The sequence below is a fragment of the Pecten maximus genome, chromosome 5 (genome assembly GCF_902652985.1).
Source record: "Pecten maximus chromosome 5, xPecMax1.1, whole genome shotgun sequence".
NCBI classification, from domain to species: Eukaryota; Metazoa; Mollusca; class Bivalvia; order Pectinida; family Pectinidae; genus Pecten; species Pecten maximus.
Window position 1 is genome coordinate 49,229,954 of NC_047019.1, and position 21,686 is coordinate 49,251,639.

General features: G+C 37.0%; 1 protein-coding gene and 1 long non-coding RNA gene across 2 annotated transcripts in view; both read left to right on the plus strand.

The window, feature by feature from the left end:
• The window catches only part of LOC117328261 (zinc finger protein 143-like), a 29,642-nt gene extending 19,284 nt beyond the window's left edge, over positions 1-10,358 (plus strand). Inside the window, exons 6-10 of the mRNA XM_033885735.1 lie at positions 3,995-4,068; positions 4,698-4,804; positions 5,205-5,273; positions 7,480-7,585; positions 9,022-10,358. Coding sequence (XP_033741626.1) covers positions 3,995-4,068; positions 4,698-4,804; positions 5,205-5,273; positions 7,480-7,585; positions 9,022-9,953 — 1,288 coding nt within the window. The 3' untranslated portion in view covers positions 9,954-10,358. The remainder of the gene's footprint in view (positions 1-3,994; positions 4,069-4,697; positions 4,805-5,204; positions 5,274-7,479; positions 7,586-9,021) is intronic.
• Positions 10,359-18,383: 8,025 nt separating this feature from the next.
• Positions 18,384-21,421, plus strand: LOC117328262. Its single transcript, XR_004532939.1, has 2 exons — positions 18,384-19,124; positions 19,158-21,421. It is a non-coding gene; the product is annotated as an uncharacterized LOC117328262 (long non-coding RNA).
• The last annotated feature ends 265 nt before the right edge of the window (positions 21,422-21,686 follow it).

A 21,686-nucleotide genomic window follows, 5' to 3' on the forward strand; every position in this document is an offset into this window, starting at 1 on the left:
TTGTTAATTCCATACCTAGTTTGACTCTGTGGTGGGTAATATTGTTAATTCCATACCTAGTTTGACTCTGTGGTCGGTAATATTGTTAATTCCATACCTAGTTTGACTCTGTGGTGGGTAATATTGTTAATTCCATACCTAGTTTGACTCTGTGGTGGGTAATATTGTTAATTCCATACCTAGTTTGACTCTGTGGTCGGTAATATTGTTAATTCCATACCTAGTTTGACTCTGTGGTGGGTAATATTGTTAATTCCATACCTAGTTTGACTCTGTGATGGGTAATATTGTTAATTCCATACCTAGTTTGACTCTGTGGTGGGTAATATTGTTAATTCCATACCTAGTTTGACTCTGTGGTCAGTAATATTGTTAATTCCATACCTAGTTTGACTCTGTGGTCAGTAATATTGTTAATTCCATACCTAGTTTGACTCTGTGGTCAGTAATATTGTTAATTCCATACCTAGTTTGACTCTGTGGTGGGTAATATTGTTAATTCCATACCTAGTTTGACTCTGTGGTGGGTAATATTGTTAATTCCATACCTAGTTTGACTCTGTGGTCAGTAATATTGTTAATTCCATACCTAGTTTGACTCTGTGGTGGGTAATATTGTTAATTCCATACCTAGTTTGACTCTGTAGTCAGTAATATTGTTAATTCCATACCTAGTTTGACTCTGTGGTGGGTAATATTGTTAATTCCATACCTAGTTTGACTCTGTGGTGGGTAATATTGTTAATTCCATACCTAGTTTGACTCTGTGGTGGGTAATATTGTTAATTCCATACCTAGTTTGACTCTGTGGTGGGTAATATTGTTAATTCCATACCTAGTTTGACTCTGTGGTCAGTAATATTGTTAATTCCATACCTAGTTTGACTCTGTGGTGGGTAATATTGTTAATTCCATACCTAGTTTGACTCTGTGGTCGGTAATATTGTTAATTCCATACCTAGTTTGACTCTGTGGTGGGTAATATTGTTAATTCCATACCTAGTTTGACTCTGTGGTGGTAATATTGTTAATTCCATACCTAGTTTGACTCTGTGGTGGGTAATATTGTTAATTCCATACCTAGTTTGACTCTGTGGTCAGTAATATTGTTAATTCCATACCTAGTTTGACTCTGTGGTCAGGTAATATTGTTAATTCCATACCTAGTTTGACTCTGTGGTCAGTAATATTGTTAATTCCATACCTAGTTTGACTCTGTGGTGGGTAATATTGTTAATTCCATACCTAGTTTGACTCTGTGGTGGGTAATATTGTTAATTCCATACCTAGTTTGACTCTGTGGTCAGTAATATTGTTAATTCCATACCTAGTTTGACTCTGTGGTGGGTAATATTGTTAATTCCATACCTAGTTTGACTCTGTAGTCAGTAATATTGTTAATTCCATACCTAGTTTGACTCTGTGGTGGGTAATATTGTTAATTCCATACCTAGTTTGACTCTGTGGTGGGTAATATTGTTAATTCCATACCTAGTTTGACTCTGTGGTGGGTAATATTGTTAATTCCATACCTAGTTTGACTCTGTGGTCAGTAATATTGTTAATTCCATACCTAGTTTGACTCTGTGGTGGGTAATATTGTTAATTCCATACCTAGTTTGACTCTGTGGTGGGTAATATTGTTAATTCCATACCTAGTTTGACTCTGTGGTCAGTAATATTGTTAATTCCATACCTAGTTTGACTCTGTGGTCGGTAATATTGTTAATTCCATACCTAGTTTGACTCTGGTCGGTAATATTGTTAATTCCATACCTAGTTTGACTCTGTGGTGGGTAATATTGTTAATTCCATACCTAGTTTGACTCTGTGGTCAGTAATATTGTTAATTCCATACCTAGTTTGACTCTGTGGTGGGTAATATTGTTAATTCCATACCTAGTTTGACTCTGTGGTCAGTAATATTGTTAATTCCATACCTAGTTTGACTCTGTGGTGGGTAATATTGTTAATTCCATACCTAGTTTGACTCTGTGGTCGGTAATATTGTTAATTCCATACCTAGTTTGACTCTGTGGTCAGTAATATTGTTAATTCCATACCTAGTTTGACTCTGTGGTGGGTAATATCGTTAATTCCATACCTAGTTTGACTCTGTGGTGGGTAATATCGTTAATTCCATACCTAGTTTGACTCTGTGGTGGGTAATATTGTTAATTCCATACCTAGTTTGACTTTGTGGTCGGTAATATTGTTAATTCCATACCTAGTTTGACTCTGTGGTGGGTAATATTGTTAATTCCATACCTAGTTTGACTCTGTGGTCAGTAATATTGTTAATTCCATACCTAGTTTGACTCTGTGGTCGGTAATATTGTTAATTCCATACCTAGTTTGACTCTGTGGTCAGTAATATTGTTAATTCCATACCTAGTTTGACTCTGTGGTCAGTAATATTGTTAATTCCATACCTAGTTTGACTCTGTGGTCGGTAATATTGTTAATTCCATACCTAGTTTGACTCTGTGGTGGGTAATATTGTTAATTCCATACCTAGTTTGACTCTGTGGTGGGTAATATTGTTAATTCCATACCTAGTTTGACTCTGTGGTGGGTAATATTGTTAATTCCATACCTAGTTTGACTCTGTGGTGGGTAATATTGTTAATTCCATACCTAGTTTGACTCTGTGGTCGGTAATATTGTTAATTCCATACCTAGTTTGACTCTGTGGTCGGTAATATTGTTAATTCCATACCTAGTTTGACTCTGTAGTCAGTAATATTGTTAATTCCATACCTAGTTTGACTCTGTGGTGGGTAATATTGTTAATTCCATACCTAGTTTGACTCTGTGGTCAGTAATATTGTTAATTCCATACCTAGTTTGACTCTGTGGTCAGTAATATTGTTAATTCCATACCTAGTTTGACTCTGTGGTCAGTAATATTGTTAATTCCATACCTAGTTTGACTCTGTGGTCAGTAATATTGTTAATTCCATACCTAGTTTGACTCTGTGGTCAGTAATATTGTTAATTCCATACCTAGTTTGACTCTGTGGTCAGTAATATCGTTAATTCCATACCTAGTTTGACTCTGTGGTCAGTAATATCGTTAATTCCATACCTAGTTTGACTCTGTAGTCGGTAATATTGTTAATTCCATACCTAGTTTGACTCTGTGGTCAGTAATATTGTTAATTCCATACCTAGTTTGACTCTGTAGTCGGTAATATTGTTAATTCCATACCTAGTTTGACTCTGTGGTGGGTAATATTGTTAATTCCATACCTAGTTTGACTCTGGTCAGTAATATTGTTAATTCCATACCTAGTTTGACTCTGTGGTGGGTAATATTGTTAATTCCATACCTAGTTTGACTCTGTAGTCGGTAATATTGTTAATTCCATACCTAGTTTGACTCTGTAGTCGGTAATATTGTTAATTCCATACCTAGTTTGACTCTGTAGTCAGTAATATTGTTAATTCCATACCTAGTTTGACTCTGTGGTGGGTAATATTGTTAATTCCATACCTAGTTTGACTCTGCGGTCAGTAATATTGTTAATTCCATACCTAGTTTGACTCTGTGGTCAGTAATATTGTTAATTCCATACCTAGTTTGACTCTGTGGTCAGTAATATTGTTAATTCCATACCTAGTTTGACTCTGTGGTGGGTAATATTGTTAATTCCATACCTAGTTTGACTCTGTGGTCGGTAATAGCTTTAATTCCATACCTAGGTGGGGCCCCAAAAGGGGAACTGGGCTGAAATTTTCTTTTAAAATGCTAAACATCCTAATTCCTTAACACATTACAACCAAATTTGGTCTGAAACATCAGTGGGGAAGGACAATCATGATTTATATAAATGAGGCTGGTTTGACAACATACAACAGAGGCTCAGGGGCTTTAATTATCAAATGGTTTACTGTCATAAAGAGGCCATATACATTATCACTACGAGGAAAGACAATATTATATACTTTTTCATAGATCATAGATTAAAATTGGTGTATTTTTATTTTATAGATGTAAAGAAGATGGGTGTTCAAAAGCATTTGCTGCTAGTCATCATTTAAAAACTCATCATCGAACTCACACAGGTAATGTAAGATAGGTGTACATTAAGATTTTAATCTCACATCTAAAAGAGTTATCCCCCTTAGAACTCAGAGGCAGGGTCCATTGTACACAAGTATCCAAGGGCCTGTTCGTTTATGCGGACAAAACGGTTCCTCAGTTTTTAAATGTAATATTTCAAACATAAATCTTGACGGACCTGCAAATGTTAATTCAGGCCTTGGAAGTCTTTGTCAAGTCTCGTCTGAAAACAATATAAAATTACCAGGTCTGTCTTTTTTCATAACGAACAACGCCGGTCCAAGTGGTCTAACCGTTTGGACCACAAAAACGAACAACTCCGGTCCAAATGGTCTAACCGTTTGGACCACAGAAACGAACAACGCCGGTCCAAGTGGTCTAACCGTTTGGACCACAAAAACGAACAACGCCAGTCCAAGTGGTCTAACCGTTTGGACCACAAAAACGAACAACGCCGGTCCAAGTGGTCTAACTGTTTGGACCACAAAAACGAACAACGCCGGTCCAAGTGGTCTAACCGTTTGGACCACAAAAATGGCCCTAGTGCATGATGCAGGCATTAAACATGAGAGTTAAAACAAGTATTTTCTCTGAGTCATAGAACAGATTAACTGAACTGCTATGTTTACAGGTGAGAAACCTTTCTCATGTCACCAGGATGGATGTGCCAAGACGTTCACAACAAACCACAGTCTCAAGTCACATATGACTCGCCACACCAAGTCTGACAGTGGGGAGGTATATAAAGTCTTTATTCCAGTTGATATTTCCAGACAGCTAGCCATATACAGATCCATGTATCTGTCATAGATAGTATTGGTAAAACCTGGCTGTTAACATTCATCAGTTACTTCAGCACCCATTTCTTATAAGATTTCCCATGAAATTGAACAGTGATGTTGAATCCTAGTCCTGAATATGGTCAAGACAAGAAACAAATTCTTAATTAATGGATTAGACTTGGAACAGGATATCTGGTGTTTTATTTCCAGGTTATGATATCAAAGTTCAGATATACAATATTTAGAATCATAACTACAACTTCCACTTAGCTATAATTTCATAAAATGGTTGAATGTCCCCTGTCATTTCATAAAATGGTTGAATGTCCCCTGTCATTTGTGCCGTTTTCTTTCAGTCCAACATGATTGACCTTGATCCAGGAACTTCAGACCAAGCTACAAACTACGAAGATGACACTTACCAGGTATGTACTGGTGATGAGATATCAAATATCAGTACAAGGAAATCCACTTGTTCAACAGTTCATCCACTAATTTGGTTGTATCATTAGACAGCTGAAAGAAGGCAGGCATCAGATCATGTCATTGATGTTTACCTTTCTGTAAACGTGATATTCAATTATATATTGTAAGGCAGCAAATAATATGCTGTATGTGTACAGGTATCACTGACACATTGATGGACACGCTGTATAATTGTACAGGTATATCTGACACATTGATGGACATACTGTATAATTGTACAGGTATCTCTGACACATTGATGGACATGCTGTATAATTGTACAGGTATCACTGACACATTGATGGATATAATTGTACAGGTATCTATGACACATTGATTGACACACTGTATAATTGTACAGGTATCACTGACACATTGATGGACATGCTGTATAATTGTACAGGTATCACTGACACATTGATGGACACACTGTATAATTGTACAGGTATCACTGACACATTGATGGACACACTGTATAATTGTACAGGTATCACTGACACATTGATGGACATGCTGTATAATTGTACAGGTATCACTGTCACATTGATGGATATAATTGTACAGGTATCACTGTCACATTGATGGATATAATTGTACAGGTATCTCAGATGCATTGATGGACATGCTGTATAATTGTACAGGTATCTCTGACACATTGATGGACACACTGTATAATTGTACAGGTATCACTGACACATTGATTGACACACTATAATTGTACAGGTATCACTGACACATTGATGGACACACTGTATAATTGTACAGGTATCACTGACACATTGATTGACACACTATAATTGTACAGGTATCACTGACACATTGATGGACACACTGTATAATTGTACAGGTATCACTGACACATTGATGGACACACTGTATAATTGTACAGGTATCACTGACACATTGATTGACACACTATAATTGTACAGGTATCACTGACACATTGATGGACATGCTGTATAATTGTACAGGTGTCACTGACACATTGATGGACACACTGTATAATTGTACAGGTAACACTGACACATTGTTGGACACTCTGTATAATTGTACAGGTATCACTGTCACATTGATGGATATAATTGTACAGGTATCACTGACACATTGATTGACACACTATATAACTGTACAGGTATCACTGACACATTGTTGGACACTCTGTATAATTGTACAGGTATCACTGACACATTGATGGACACACTGTATAATTGTACAGGTATCACAGACACATTGATGGACACTCTGTATATAGTACAGGTATCTCTGACACATTGATGGACATGCTGTATAATTGTACAGGTATCACTGACACATTGATGGACACACTGTATAATTGTACAGGTATCACTGACACATTGTTGGACACTGTATATAGTACAGGTATCTCTGACACATTGATGGACATGTTGTATAATTGTACAGGTATCACTGACACATTGATGGACACACTGTATAATTGTACAGGTATCACTGACACATTGATGGGCATGCTGTATAATTGTACAGGTATCACTGACACATTGATGGACACACTGTATAATTGTACAGGTATCTCTGACACATTGATTGACACGCTGTATAATTGTACAGGTATCACTGACACATTGATGGACATGCTGTATAATTGTACAGGTATCACTGACACATTGATGGACATGCTGTATAATTGTACAGGTATCTCTGACACATTGATGGATACGCTGTATAATTGTACAGGTATCTCTGACACATTGATGGACACACTGTATAATTGTACAGGTATCTCTGATACATTGATGGACACACTGTATAATTGTACAGGTATCTCTGACACATTGATGACCACACTGTATAATTGTACAGGTATCACTGACACATTGATGGACACACTGTATAATTGTACAGGTATCACTGACACATTGATGGACACACTGTATAATTGTACAGGTGTCACTGACAAATTTTTTCCATATAAGTAAACAAATGTAAGCCTAGTAGAATTCTTAATTATCCTAATAGGAACAGTTCTCCTGAACAAGCCCAGATGGATAGATTGATGGATTGACCCTGTTTTAATAATATGCCAGTGATATATAACAATGTTTATAATGATGGTTAAAATGAAATATTATCACTGCTTCATGTTTTAGCAGCAATTAATAGATATGATTTGTTCAATTGTAACAGAACCCAGACAGTAACATCAGCACCAGTATAGAGGACTTCCTAAACTCCATCGCCAACGATTACACTCCTGATGCTGCTCGAATCACAGGGACACCAGACACATCTGGTATGACAGTTTTAACTGAATCTTTTATAATTTTTATTTACTTTTCTCTAGACTTTGCAGTGTGTATTATATATGCATGGTTTACTGTACAGATGTATCTATTGTTTTTGTCAAAATCCTTGATTTTTAGTTCACCCAACCTAGGGGCAAGTGAGCTTATGCCATGGTGCACTGTCTGTCCATCTGGCTGGCTGGCATCAACTTTTCTCCTTTAATCAAGTTCTCAATAACCAAGGGGCCCAGATACCTGATATTGGGCCTGTAGTATGCTAGGGTAAAGTGCTACCAAGTTGGTTCAAATGAATGACCTTGACCTACATTGAATGGCTACAAAATTAAATGAATAAACCTAATCTACTTGTGAAAATGAGGGTTAACACATCATCTTCAGTTCCAGTTGTTTATTATGATACTAGCAAACGTGAACAAAGTTAACGACCCTACAACATAAAACAATAACACCTATCATTACCTTATTTCATACAGTCATTAATTACTGCACTCTTTCTATTACATATATATGAACGTGTACTATAATTATATGAATACACATACATTGATATAAATATAGCTGTATGATAATCCACATAGTTTATATAATGGATGTACACTACAGCGATATGCTGTTCATAGTCTATTAAATTCATACATGTACATGATTATCATAAACCATTTACTTTTACATCATATTGGAAATATTTACTTATACATATAATACCTACCCTAACAATGGGTCAAGGGTCAAATAACTATCATCTGGAATATCCAGGACAATGATGAATCTAAATACTGGAAATAAAATAAACCGCTAATAAGACAATGTTACACTTGGACCCGTAGGATAACAAAACTATTATCTTGTAAAAAGATTAACGGAACGTATTCATGAACTTAATTAACATCTATAGCTGTTACCGAATATAAGGACTATAATCTTTTACTTATATAAAAGATTATTATATGCTATTTAATATTGTAAAATACATAAATAGTAACTGCAATGATTTACAATTATTCATAAGTCTTAACTGTACATAATTTATCATTGTAACATACCTAAAATCTGTCTTGACGGCGACTACATATTTGATCCGTCCGTAGACAATGGCTACCTTTTTAATTCCCGCCAAGTACAAACAAAGGTGACCACAAAAGACAACACAAGGACACATATAATGATGACGTCACATAGGTATTAGTGGACATTACATACATGTATATATACGTATACGGGCGATAATGAGTAGCTCACTGTAACCGACGCGACGGCCATTTCCGCGCAACACGGTATAACAATGCGGTTTAAAATGACAGTGAAAATGACCCTATTACATACTCATATTTGAATCAAGTAGATAGGAGCAGGCGAGTGATACAGGCCCATTGGGCCTCTTGTTTGTTACAACTATTTGCTTAATATTTTTGTTTCTTGTCAGGGTTGGCAAACATGACTGTGGATGGGAACACTGTTCTGGGACCAGTCGGACAGTCAACAATGATAGTGGCTGGGGACACTGGGGATCTGTCTAATCAAGTTTACAGTGTCCAGCCTGTCATCAGTCTGCCCCAACCCCTCGTGGCTCCTCTACAGACTACAGATGAGGCTCCAGTACCTGTCATAGCTATCCCCGACACAAATCCAATGAACAATACAGTACAGACCGTCGGCACCATTCCAGGCACTAGTAACATGGTGCAGACCAGCAAGGACTCACCAGTAGTACAAGTGTTTATTCCCGCGACAGATACCAGTACTACCCCTTCCACTACAGAGTCTGTGTCCAATCAGAAAGTGGACAACTCCCAACAGTCTGTAACAGTGCAGCATTACCTTATAACAAAGGTAATAGCCAACACCCCAGATGGGCCACGAGTTCAGTCTGAAAGTGCACTTCAGTTGGTGGCTCCCTCTGTGGCCAACCTGGGCCAATCTGTGGTCGGAGGTCCAGTGATTGGAGTTCCTTCAAGCAATGTAGTGCCTTCTGTCCGAGTGATCACTAGTAACGGGGAGGAGTCTGACCAGCAAGCCAGAGTGGTGCTGCCGCAAACCTCGGAGAACATCTCGGCAACTACTACTCTCCCACCCATTACAATTGTGTGTGACTGTAAAAAGGAACGTTCAGAAGAAGAGGACTCATGTGATAATCGTACATCCTTCACCCCAGATCAGGGGACTGGAAGCTCCTATACAGCGATACCAATAACTATGACACCTGTGAACCCAGTAACTGTGGCTCTGTCACCTGGCTCTAAAGATAACTCCCAGTCTCTGAGTAAGGAATTCACTCCTATCGTGATGCCATCAGATTTAATTGACTCGAATCAACTTACAGTAACTTTACCTGTGGCAGTGTCTTCATCAAGTTAACGCCACTGACTAGCCTCACTCCTATAAGTAGTCTAAGTCTTGTGTTTGAAGATACAGGGGTCCCTTTCTTAGTTATATGACTCCCTACATTTATCTGACATTGTAACAAACCTTATTTATTTTACAACAACTAAAAAACAGGTTATAACTTAATGGTGTATTAAGAATCTATTTAAGTCAGACGCCCAAAAGTTCTGAAATTAAACTTTGGATTTGGCGATGACATTTTTGAAAAGTTACTTTTTAGAAAGTAATTTGGAAAAATAATAAGCTGCTTCATATCCCTTTTTACTATTGGCATGAGATCTGTATATACTATATTCTACCATGTTTGCTATGTAACGCCGGTTTTGATTGGTTTAAAACCATGTATTATTTTCCAATAACCCACGCTCGTGCCAATAATACACGTCGTGAGTCACGGCTATCACATTTTTAAATATCTAATATTCACCCATTTCATAAAAGGTTACTATAGCCGAGTGGGCTAATGGGTTAGTCTTTCAATAAATTTTTATCACGACGCGAGTTCGAATCCTACGGAGGCCCCCCTTTTTTCTGTTTCTTTTCTTTTTTTTTATCCTTTTTTTTTAAATTTTCAAAATCAATGCCATATGATAGATGCTCTTGATCGTAGTACTGTATTGCCTGTATATTTCATCAACAAATAATACAATACTCAAGAAATAAGGTTTTCCCGGGGTTTCTTTGCTGTTTTTCTATTAGAAAGAGGTCGATCTCAGAACTGAACAGTACATGGTAGAATAGAAATAATTAACTTTGACTCGTGTATTGTTGCAGGATATACAACTCGGACTCGGATATTTTGCAATTATAATTAATAACTCAGGCCTGCGGCCTTCGTTATTAATTTAATTGCAAATATCCTTGTCCTCGTTGTATATCCTGCAATAATACACGAATCATCGTTAATTATTTCTTAAACAGAGGTGGCGGAGTGGTTAAGGTGTCCCGACACTTTATCACTAGCCCTCAACCTGTGGGTTGTAAGTTCGAAGCCCAAGTGGTACTGACTGTAGGCCGGTGGTTTTTCTCCGGGTACTCTGGCTTTCCTCCACCTCTTAAACCTGGCACGACCTCAAATAACCTTGGCCGTTAATAGGACGTTTAACCAAATAAGTCAAACCAAGCTAAACCAAGTATACTATAAAACCACTCTAGTGGCCAAGATCATATATAGCGTGTAGAGGGTACGGAAGGGAAGGAAACCAGAGTGCTCAGAGAAAACCCAGACGGTCATGTAGGTGACCTTTTGATGTCTGATTAAGGAATTGAAGCCGGATCGTCTTGTTGAAAGGTATCCACTATACCACCAGACTACCCGTCAGACTTGCTATGGTACAAGAGGCTAGTTTGACAAGCAGGTGTCCCTAGAAGTACACCTCAAATGACTGAGCTGCAAATTTTTATCATTTAACCTGATGTTATGGCAGTTTTTTTCTTTGCTAGCCTTTCTGACCCCTTCCCAGCTTAGGTATATGAGATTTATAAGTTCAATGATATAATCTTTGTTATTTCTAAAGATGTTTAACTGATCATTGGATATTGAAGTTATTTATATCATTTTTTGTTCTTCATATAATTGCAAAAACTGTCCCAAAAGCTTTAATTGAAATTATAGAAATATAAAATGTATACTTCAATCATGAAACCGACATAATATTTTCATCACTAAACACTGTTGAGTACATTATACACACCTCATGCCTCAACTGTCAACCAGTCGGGTGTTCGTGTGGCGTTCGTCTGGCGTTCGTCCGGCATCAATTTTTCCCTTTTGAACAATCCCTTCTCACTATCAAAGACTCCCAGAGTCATGATATGTGACTGGTAGGTTCCTATGGATGGATCAATCAGGGATTTGCATAATGAGATGACCTTGACCCATAATCTTTTACAGTAACCATCTGATTTGAACAAACTCACCAGATCAGTGATGGTTGCCATATGTGGTCGATATTTTTAATGAAATGGCAATTTTCTATCTTGTCAATCACTGGTTGGCAATATATACTGGTAATGTTGGTATTTACTGGCAGTATTACTAACCATTTCCCAACTTATTGTATGGAACATATTACCTACTTATTCAAAGGAAGTGCCAGTTTAGTGGATGAAACCTTCTCTTTTTTTTTTATATTTGTTTGATATACAGTTTGTTATCAATAAAATGGGTTATTCTATAATTAGCCCACCATCATCAGAACTAGAGGGATATTACTCAAATGTTATGAGTAGGTTACCCTTGGTCCCTAGTTATGCCATTTCAATATAGAATTTTGGTCAGAAAAAAAACCTGAATAGCTGACAGATAGCAATCTTGTTTTTTGAGATTTGAAGTTTGTTCTCCCTATTTCTTAAAAAGTACTGGAGGAATATTCCTCAAACTTCATTCCTCAAAATTCAAACCAAACTGAAGGGATTTATCTCAAACTTCACATGAAGGTCCTACTTTTTAGCCCACCATCATCAGATGGTGGGCTATTCAAATCGCCCTGCGTCCGTGGTCCGTGGTCCGTCCCTCCGTCCGTAAACAATTCTTGTTATCGCTATTTCTGAGAAAGTACTGATGGGATCTTTCTCAAATTTCATATGTAGGTTCCCCTTGGTGCCTAGTTGTGCATATTGCGTTTTGGGACCGATCGGAAAACAACATGGCCGACAGGCAGCCATCTTGATCTTGGATTTTGACAATTGAAGTTTGTTATCTCTATTTCTGAGAAAGTATTAAAGGGATCTTTCTCAAATTTCATATGTAGGTTCCCCTTGGTGCCTAGTTATGCATATTGCATTTTGGGACCGATCAGAAAACAACATGGCCGACAGGCAGCCATCTTGGATTTTGACAATTGGAGTTTGTTATCGCTATTTCTGAGGAAGTACTGAAGGGATCTTTCTCAAATTTCATATGTAGGTTTCCTTTGGTGCCTAGTTATGCATATTGCATTTTGGGACCAATCGGAAAACAACATGGCCGACAGGCAGCCATCTTGGATTTTGACAATTGGAGTTTGTTATCGCTATTTCTGAGGAAGTACTGAAGGGATCTTTCTCAAATTTCATATGTAGGTTCCCTTTGGTGCCTAGTTATGCATATTGCATTTTGGGACCAATCGGAAAACAAAATGGCCGACAGGCAGCCATCTTGGATTTTGACAATTGAAGTTTGTTATCGCTATTTCTGTGAAAGTACTGAAGGGATCTTTCTCAAATTTCATATGCAGGTTCCTCTTTGTGCCTAGTTATGCATATTGCATTTTGGGACCGATCAGAAAACAACATGGCCGACAGGCAGCCATCTTGGATTTTGACAATTGGAGTTTGTTATCGCTATTTCTGAGGAAGTACTGAAGGGATCTTTCTCAAATTTCATATGTAGGTTCCCTTTGGTGCCTAGTTATGCATATTGCATTTTGAGACTAATCAGAAAACAACATGGCCGACAGGCAGCCATCTTGGATTCTGACAATTAAAGTTTGTTATCGCTATTTCTGTGAAAGTACTGAAGGGATCTTTTTCAAATTTCACATGTAGGTTCCCCTCAGTGCCTAGTTTTGCATATTGGGACCAATACAAAACAACATGGCCGACAGACAGCCATTATAGCTAAATCTTAAATTCTATATATAGGTTCCGCTTGTTTGAAAAGTACTAGAGGGCTGTTTCTGAATTTACACAGATAAGTAAGACTTAGAGGAAGGGAAAAGTAGAGAAAAGATCAATCTGACATGGAACCTATAAAGATCATTCAATGGTGGGCGCCAAGATCCCTCTGGGATCTCTTGTTCTTGCATGTTATTACCATTGTAGATTATCAAGAAAGGGGAAAATAGAGAGAAGATCAGTCGGACATATAACCAATGAAGATCATTCAATAGTGGGTGCCAAGATCTTTCTGGGATCCTTGTAAGGCTTTAAAAAATTTTAGACAAATGACCTCTCAACTTGCACAAAGTTCAAGTTTCTTTTTAAGATATTTCTCACCACTTTCCTCTCATCAATTGTGATTTTTAGGTCTTGGCTATATAAAGTTTCCCTTCTCTGTGTTCTATGTCAGGTCTTTATATATTTACTTACAGCTTTCTGGTACAGGATTACATTTTTCTGTACACCAGAGTCAAACAAGATAATGTTTTCTTATTAACAGTTCATATATCTACTTATAAAATTATAAAATAGGTCAACATTTTCCCAGTATTTATCGTGTTCATCTTTGAATAGTAGTTTCCACTTGTTCATGTTTTTAAGAGGAAAAAAGACAGAAGGGAAAATTAGAAAGACAATCAGTCTGACATAGAAACCATGCAGAAAAGATCATTCAATGGTAGATGCCAAGATTCCACTGGAATCTCTTGTTTTTTCAAAAATGTGCTTTTCAAATTCAAGATTCTTATTAATTATAACTCCTATATCTTACAGTCTTCGTGGTTCATTGTTCTTCTTCAGGTTCATGTCACTGTCATACTAGTGCTTACTTTACCTTGACCAATGTTTGGTCGTTATATCAGTCTGAAGTCTTGGATCAAAGATTTAGGATGTTGTATCACCACATTGAAGAGGCTACTCATGATCACTGTTATAAGGTTAAAGCAATCGTACCGAGTGTAAACAATGTGCCAAATGATAGTTTAAATGATAGCTTTGTTTTTTGTTTGTCCTGCTAAAGGGTTAATTGCATTTGGTTTGGAGCTTTTGAGCATTGTGAAATGTGTATTGTATGTACCAACATGACCAAAAAAGTCATAAAGTGTAACATTGTTAACTTCAGTCGCCATAAAGAGTTATACTCATTCAGGTAAGTATGGTGACTTTGTAAACAGAGGTTTTACCACAAACATCTCCATTATTAGCTATGTGTGAAGTCTACTGGAATATCCAGATTTACTCTGTACATTATTGTAATTACAAATTGTATCTAAAGTCTACTGGAATATCTAGATTTACTCTGTACATTATCGTAATTACTAATTGTATCTAAAGTCTACTGGAATATCCTGATTTACTCTGTACATTATCGTAATTACAAATTGTATCTAAAGTCTACTGGAATATCCTGATTTACTCTGTACATTATCGTAATTACAAATTGTATCTAAAGTCTACTAGAATATCCAGATTTACTCTGTACATTATCGTAATTACAAATTGTATCTAAAGTCTACTGGAATATCCAGATTTACTCTGTACATTATTGTAATTACAAATTGTATCTAAAGTCTACAGGAATATCTAGATTTACTCTGTACATTATTGTAATTACAAATTGTATCTAAAGTCTACTGGAATATCCTGATTTGCTCTGTACATTATCGTAATTACAAATTGTATCTAAAGTCTACTGGAATATCTAGATTTACTCTGTACGTTATTGTAATTACAAATTGTATCTAAAGTCTACTGGAATATCTAGATTTACTCTGTACATTATTGTAATTACAAATTGTATCTAAAGTCTACTGGAATATCCTGATTTGCTCTGTACATTATCAAAATTACAAATTGTATCTAAAATCTACTGGAATATCTAGATTTACTCTGTACGTTATTGTAATTACAAATTGTATCTAAAGTCTACTGGAATATCTAGATTTACTCTGTACATTATTGTAATTACAAATTGTATCTAAAGTCTACTGGAATATCCTGATTTGCTCTGTACATTATCGTAATTACAAATTGTATCTAAAGTCTACTGGAATATCCAGATTTACTCTGTACATTATCGTAATTACAAATTGTATCTAAAGTCTACTGGAATATCTAGATTTACTCTGTACGTTATTGTAATTACAAATTGTATCTAAAGTCTACAGGAATATCCAGATTTACTCTGTACATTATTGTAATTACAAATTGTAATGTCTACTGGAATATCCAGATTTACTCTGTACTTGTTTGTTTTTACAGTTTGCTCCGCTACATTTATTATGACTGACACTCCAAAAGCTCTTATAGAAGAAAGAGAGTGTTAATATTCACCTCATGTTTTGTAAACCTTGTTGAGATTATTACATATATTACTAGTTTAAATTCAGATGTTGACTACATTAATTGGCACTTTGACTCAGTAGTAGTTTTTAGCTCACCTGGACCGAGGGTCCGGTGAGCTTATGTCATGGTGCGGCGTCCGTCGTCTGTCGTCCGTCGTCCGTCGTCCGTCAACATTTGCTTCAAATCGCTACTAGTCAAAAAGTTCTTATTGGATTTTGACCAAATTTAGTCAGAAACATCCTTGGCAGAAGGGGATCAGATTTTGCATAAATGGTGACTCTGACCCCCAAGGGGCCAAAGGGGCGGGGCCTAATGGGGAAATAGAGGTAATTCCTTTAAATCGCTACTTGTCATAAAGTTATGAATGGATTTGAATCCAATTTGGTCAGAAACATCCTTTGGGGAAGGGGAACAGATTTTGCATAAATGGTTACTCTGACCCCCAAGGGGCCAAAGGGGCGGGGCCTAATGGGGAAATAGAGGTAATTTCTTCAAATCGCTACTAGTCATAAAGTTATGAATGGATTTGAACCCAATTTGGTCAGAAACATTCTTGGGGGAAGGGGAACAGATTTTGCATAAATGGTGACTTTGACCCCCAAGGGGCCAAAGGGGCGGGGCCTAATGGGGAAATAGAGGTAATTCCTTTAAATCGCTACTTGTCATAAAGTTATGAATGGATTTGAATCCAATTTGGTCAGAAACATCCTTTGGGGAAGGGGAACAGATTTTGCATAAATGGTTACTCTGACCCCCAAGGGGCCAAAGGGGCGGGGCCTAATGGGGAAATAGAGGTAATTCCTTCAAATCGCTACTAGTCATAAAGTTATGAATGGATTTCAACCCAATTTAATCAGAAACATTCTTGGGGAAAGGGGAACAGATTTTGCATAAATGGTTACTCTGACCCCCCAAGGGGCCTGAGGGGCGGGGCCCAATAGGGGAAATTGAGGCAATTCCTTAAAATCGCTACTTGTCATAAAGTTATGAATGGATTTCAACCCAATTTGGTCAGAAACATCCTTTGGGGAAGGGGAACAGATTTTGCATAAATGGTTACTATGACCCCCAAGGGGCCAAAGGGGTGGGGCCTAATGGGGAAATAGAGGTAATTTCTTCAAATTGCTACTAGTCATAAAGTTATGAATGGATTTGAACCCAATTTGGTCAGAAACATTCTTGGGGGAAGGGGAACAGATTTTGCATAAATGGTGACTCTGACCCCCAAGGGGCCAAAGGGGCGGGGCCTAATGGGGAAATAGAGGTAATTCCTTCAAATCGCTACTAGTCATAAAGTTATGAATGGATTTCAACCCAATTTAATCAGAAACATTCTTGGGGGAAGGGGAACAGATTTGCATAAATGGCTACTCTGACCCCCAAGGGGCCTGAGGGGCGGGGCCCAATAGGGGAAATTGAGGCAATTCCTTAAAATCGCTACTTGTCATAAAGTTATGAATGGATTTCAACCCAAATTGGTCAGAAACATTCTTATGTGAAGGGGAACAGATTTTTCATAAATGGTGACTCTGACCCCCGAGGAGCCAAAGGGGCGGGTCCCAATAGGGGAAATAGAAGTAATTCCTTTAAATCGCTACTAGTCATAAAGTTATGAATGGATTTGAACCCAATTTGGTCAGAAACATTCTTGGGGTAAGGGGAACAGATTTAGCATAAATGGTAACTCTGACCCCCAAGGGGCCTGAGGGGCGGGGCCCAATAGGGGAAATTGAGGCAATTCCTTAAAATCGCTACTTGTCATAAAGTTATGAATGGATTTGAACCCAATTTAGTCAGAAACATCCTCAAGGGAAGGGGAACAGATTTTGGATAAATGGTTACTCTGACCCCCAAGGGGCCAAAGGGGCGGGGCCTAATGGGGAAATAGTGGTAATTCCTTCAAATCGCTACTAGTCATAAAGTTATGAATGGATTTCAACCCAAGTTGGTCAGAAACATTCTTGGGGGAAGGGGAACAGATTTTGCATAAATGATGACTCTGACTCCCAAGGGGCAAAAGGAGTGGGGCCCCATATGGGAAATAGAGATAATTCCTTTAAATCACTACTAGTCATAAATTTATGAATGGATTTGAACCCAATTTAATAAGAAACATCCTTTGGGGAAGGGGAACAGATTTTGCATAAATGATGACTCTGACCCCCGAGGGGCCAAAGGGGCGGGTCCCCACATAGAAAATAGAGGTAATTCCTTTAAATCGCTACTAGTCATAAAGTTATAAATGCATGTTGTAAACTCAGAGAGTCTGGACTTCATTATTTCTTTAAAGCAGTTGGGATACCCACGCTATAACCAAATATAGCATTGTTTGAGGTTAACAAACAAAAGGAATTGAACATGAACATTATTTTGACATTTGGTCAAATCCAACCAGGTGAGCGATACAGGCCCCATGAGCCTCTTGTTTGTTTAAATCTTCTTTCTGTGCTTAATTGATAAAAGAAAACATTTAATTTTAGAACACTCCTCAAATGGCCAAGGACAAGAATTATACCATGGGACTGTGTATGCTGCCTGTCGTATAATGTAAATTTTCCTTTACAAAGCTACTAGTCTAGAACAGTAGAAGTGACTTTGGTCCAAAGCATTGTTATCTTACATTAACTCAGTTTTGAGAAAATGGAGGGCATGTTTCCTTTCAGCCTTGTATCATAGAGATGAAACTTAGTTTGAATGAATGTAAAAGTATAATAGGTAAACTTTGTAACCCTTCCAGTGTGTACTGGTTAGGTAAACTGGACTCAATGATAGGTACATGGAGGGTAGCCCTCTGGGGTTAATAGGACAAGGTAGATCTTACAGTCTGGATCAGGGATCTGTAGAAACACATTATAATGTTTCAGATCCAATCTTAAGTGGAAGATATGTGAGAAGAGCAAATTGTGTGGCTTCTACTTAAAAATATGAGTGTCACTCAGCTGATTGAACATGGTTACACGGCTCAGTTGGAAGAGGTCTGGATTATCACACCAGAGGCCTGTGTTGATGTTTGATATATCTTTTTATTTATGCACTTGTCAAATTTGTTGAGATTATTGTGGTATGGTGCCCACCCACCCGACTATCTGTCTCTCAGGAGTTAAACTGTTGTTTGTCTGGAGATCTCCAAAATGTTTTGAACAATCTCTTTAAAACTTAGTATGCATCATAATCGTGATATGTACTTGAAAGGTATGCATCATAATCGTGATATGTACTTGAAAGGTATGCATCATAATCGTGATATGTACTTGAAAGGTATGCATCATAATCGTGATATGTACTTGAAAGGTATGCATCATAATCGTGATATGTACTTGAAAGGAATTTTGATTGCAAAAGTTGTTGCCCTTTGTTTATTTCTAGTGCTTGAATCTTGTCCTCAGATCTCCTACAGTTTTCTACCGAGTTCTTTGAAACTAAGCAGGCTTAAAAATCAATTTAGCTTGAAGGATTCCTGAACAAGGGGATCAGTGTTTTTGTAACAGAGGTCATTATAAATCATATTTGTTTCAATGCCTCTGTTAGGGATCAAACCAGGGACCTCTGGCTTATTAGTGATCAGTTCAACAAATTGTCCTAAAGAGAATAGTGCTCTAGTCGAGTGTATATTATTGAGCTAGTATTTATCAGGGTTATATACCCTGGTAGGAAAGAACTCATCTGTGAGTTTCCAGGGATTACAGCAATGCCAATGAGGTTTCACTTAGTCCCGAGTCGTGATAACAAATGGCAAGGCTATTGATAAGTTATATATGTTTCAATACCTCAGCTAGGGATTGACCCTGGACATCTGGCGTAACTGTACTAGTCATGTGTAAACCAGTTATACTAAAGAGAAGTTCTGAGCAATACATTGAGTCTGTAAACGGGCTACATTAAATTATACATACTGTAGAATACAACGTATTGTGGGACAGAGCTGTGTAGTAAGGATGTAAAGACTGTCTTACATATTTACATAGCTGTGATAACGTAGCTCTGGACGATGGACGGATAATTTCTGATAGATGGTCATGCCGGAGAGCAGTGTAGGCAGGGTATGAATATCCATTCTAATATTTTACTACTCTGCATGTCCAAGGTGGGCGATGTAATACCTAATGTTAGTGAGGTACTTATTGTAATCAATTATAATCATGTACTAAAAGTTGTACCCATATCCCATTATGGAAACAAAATGGATTTATCGTATGCGCTGAGATGAGTCCTATATATAGTCTCTAGCTAACAAGTCTTTAAAGTATAGATTTTATTGAGTGTAATTATAATAGGATTTCACATAAATATGGTCTGCATAATTTTCTGTGGTTGAGTAACCCTGTAACTATAGGTTAAGGTATAAACTATAATACAATCATTTGTGATACTGGTATATAGTGATTGTGTGGTAATCAGACGTGTATACATTTAAAATTTTGTACTTGTTAGACTCTCTGGAGTGGAACTTTTATTTCTTGTTGATTTATCTAATGGTTGGTGTGATCCGTCTTACACAGAAATGTCGGGTGTTTTTTATCACCGAGTCGGTGTTAGTATAGGTTGTCTGTTGTATGAAATAATGGCTCAGTTACAAATTGTCTGTTGTATGAAATAATGGCTCAGTTACAGGGAAACTCTGATTGATAAAAGTATTTTATGTTACAAATTGTGATGTAATCAATGCTTTACTTAATTTTGAATGTTTACTAATTTTCATGCCAAAAATATAAAGATATTTAATATTTCTGTATACTTTAGGCCAGTGATTTAAACTTACCATTACATATTTAGCAATGTCACTAAATATCTCTGCTGAATTTAATTTTGATTTATGAGTGCCAATTTGGCTTACTATTGTTTAGATGTAGGATGTTCCGGGAATGCTTTACAAATGTACTTGTTCAGTGACATATTTGAGAATTTTGTGATAAAAATTCAATAGAAATAAATTGGAAAATGATAGATTTAGGTATTGTACTGCCTTCAGTTGTCATTCATTACCACAATGATTGCTAACTGGACAAAGGTAAATTCACTAACTTGCTGAGTCAAACCTGAAAAGTGTTTTTGATTGCTCTAGAATAGCTTGTTAAAAATCAAAACCAAAATAGTGTTTATAGACTTTATTTAATTTAGTTTGCTAATTGGCTGTGAATGAAAATAGAAGAATGCAGTTTAGTGTTTAGATATGACTATCAAATTGCGGTTAGCAAGTACATACAGTTCTATATGGAATTACTTAACAAAAATTAAAAAAAAAATATCTGTAGAAAATTTTGATCATCCTTTTGTTTGTATGAATATTGTTGGAATCAACAGACTTATCTATCTTGTTATAGTTGATTGTATTGTGCCGTAACAGACTTCCTTATCTATCTTGTTATATTTGATTGTATTGTGCCGTTTTATTTATACCATGATTATAACTGTATGAGAATGAGGTCTATATTTCATACATTAAAAGCACTTCACAATTGGTGTGTTCAGTGTGTTTTGTACATGATAATCACATATTAAGACCAGTTCTTAATCAACTAAGGACAATACAAGGTCAGTCATTTTCTATCGATCCAGATCATTAAGGCCAGCCATTACAGGTAGGTCTTGTGCACTACTTGCACAGTAGTTAATTTTTGCTACGGTCATACCAACTTGTGTTTATATGCCCTCACACCTTGCTAGCAACTCCCACTAAGGTATCAGCTGGCTTGGAACTAATGCAGACCTGTCTGGTAGCTC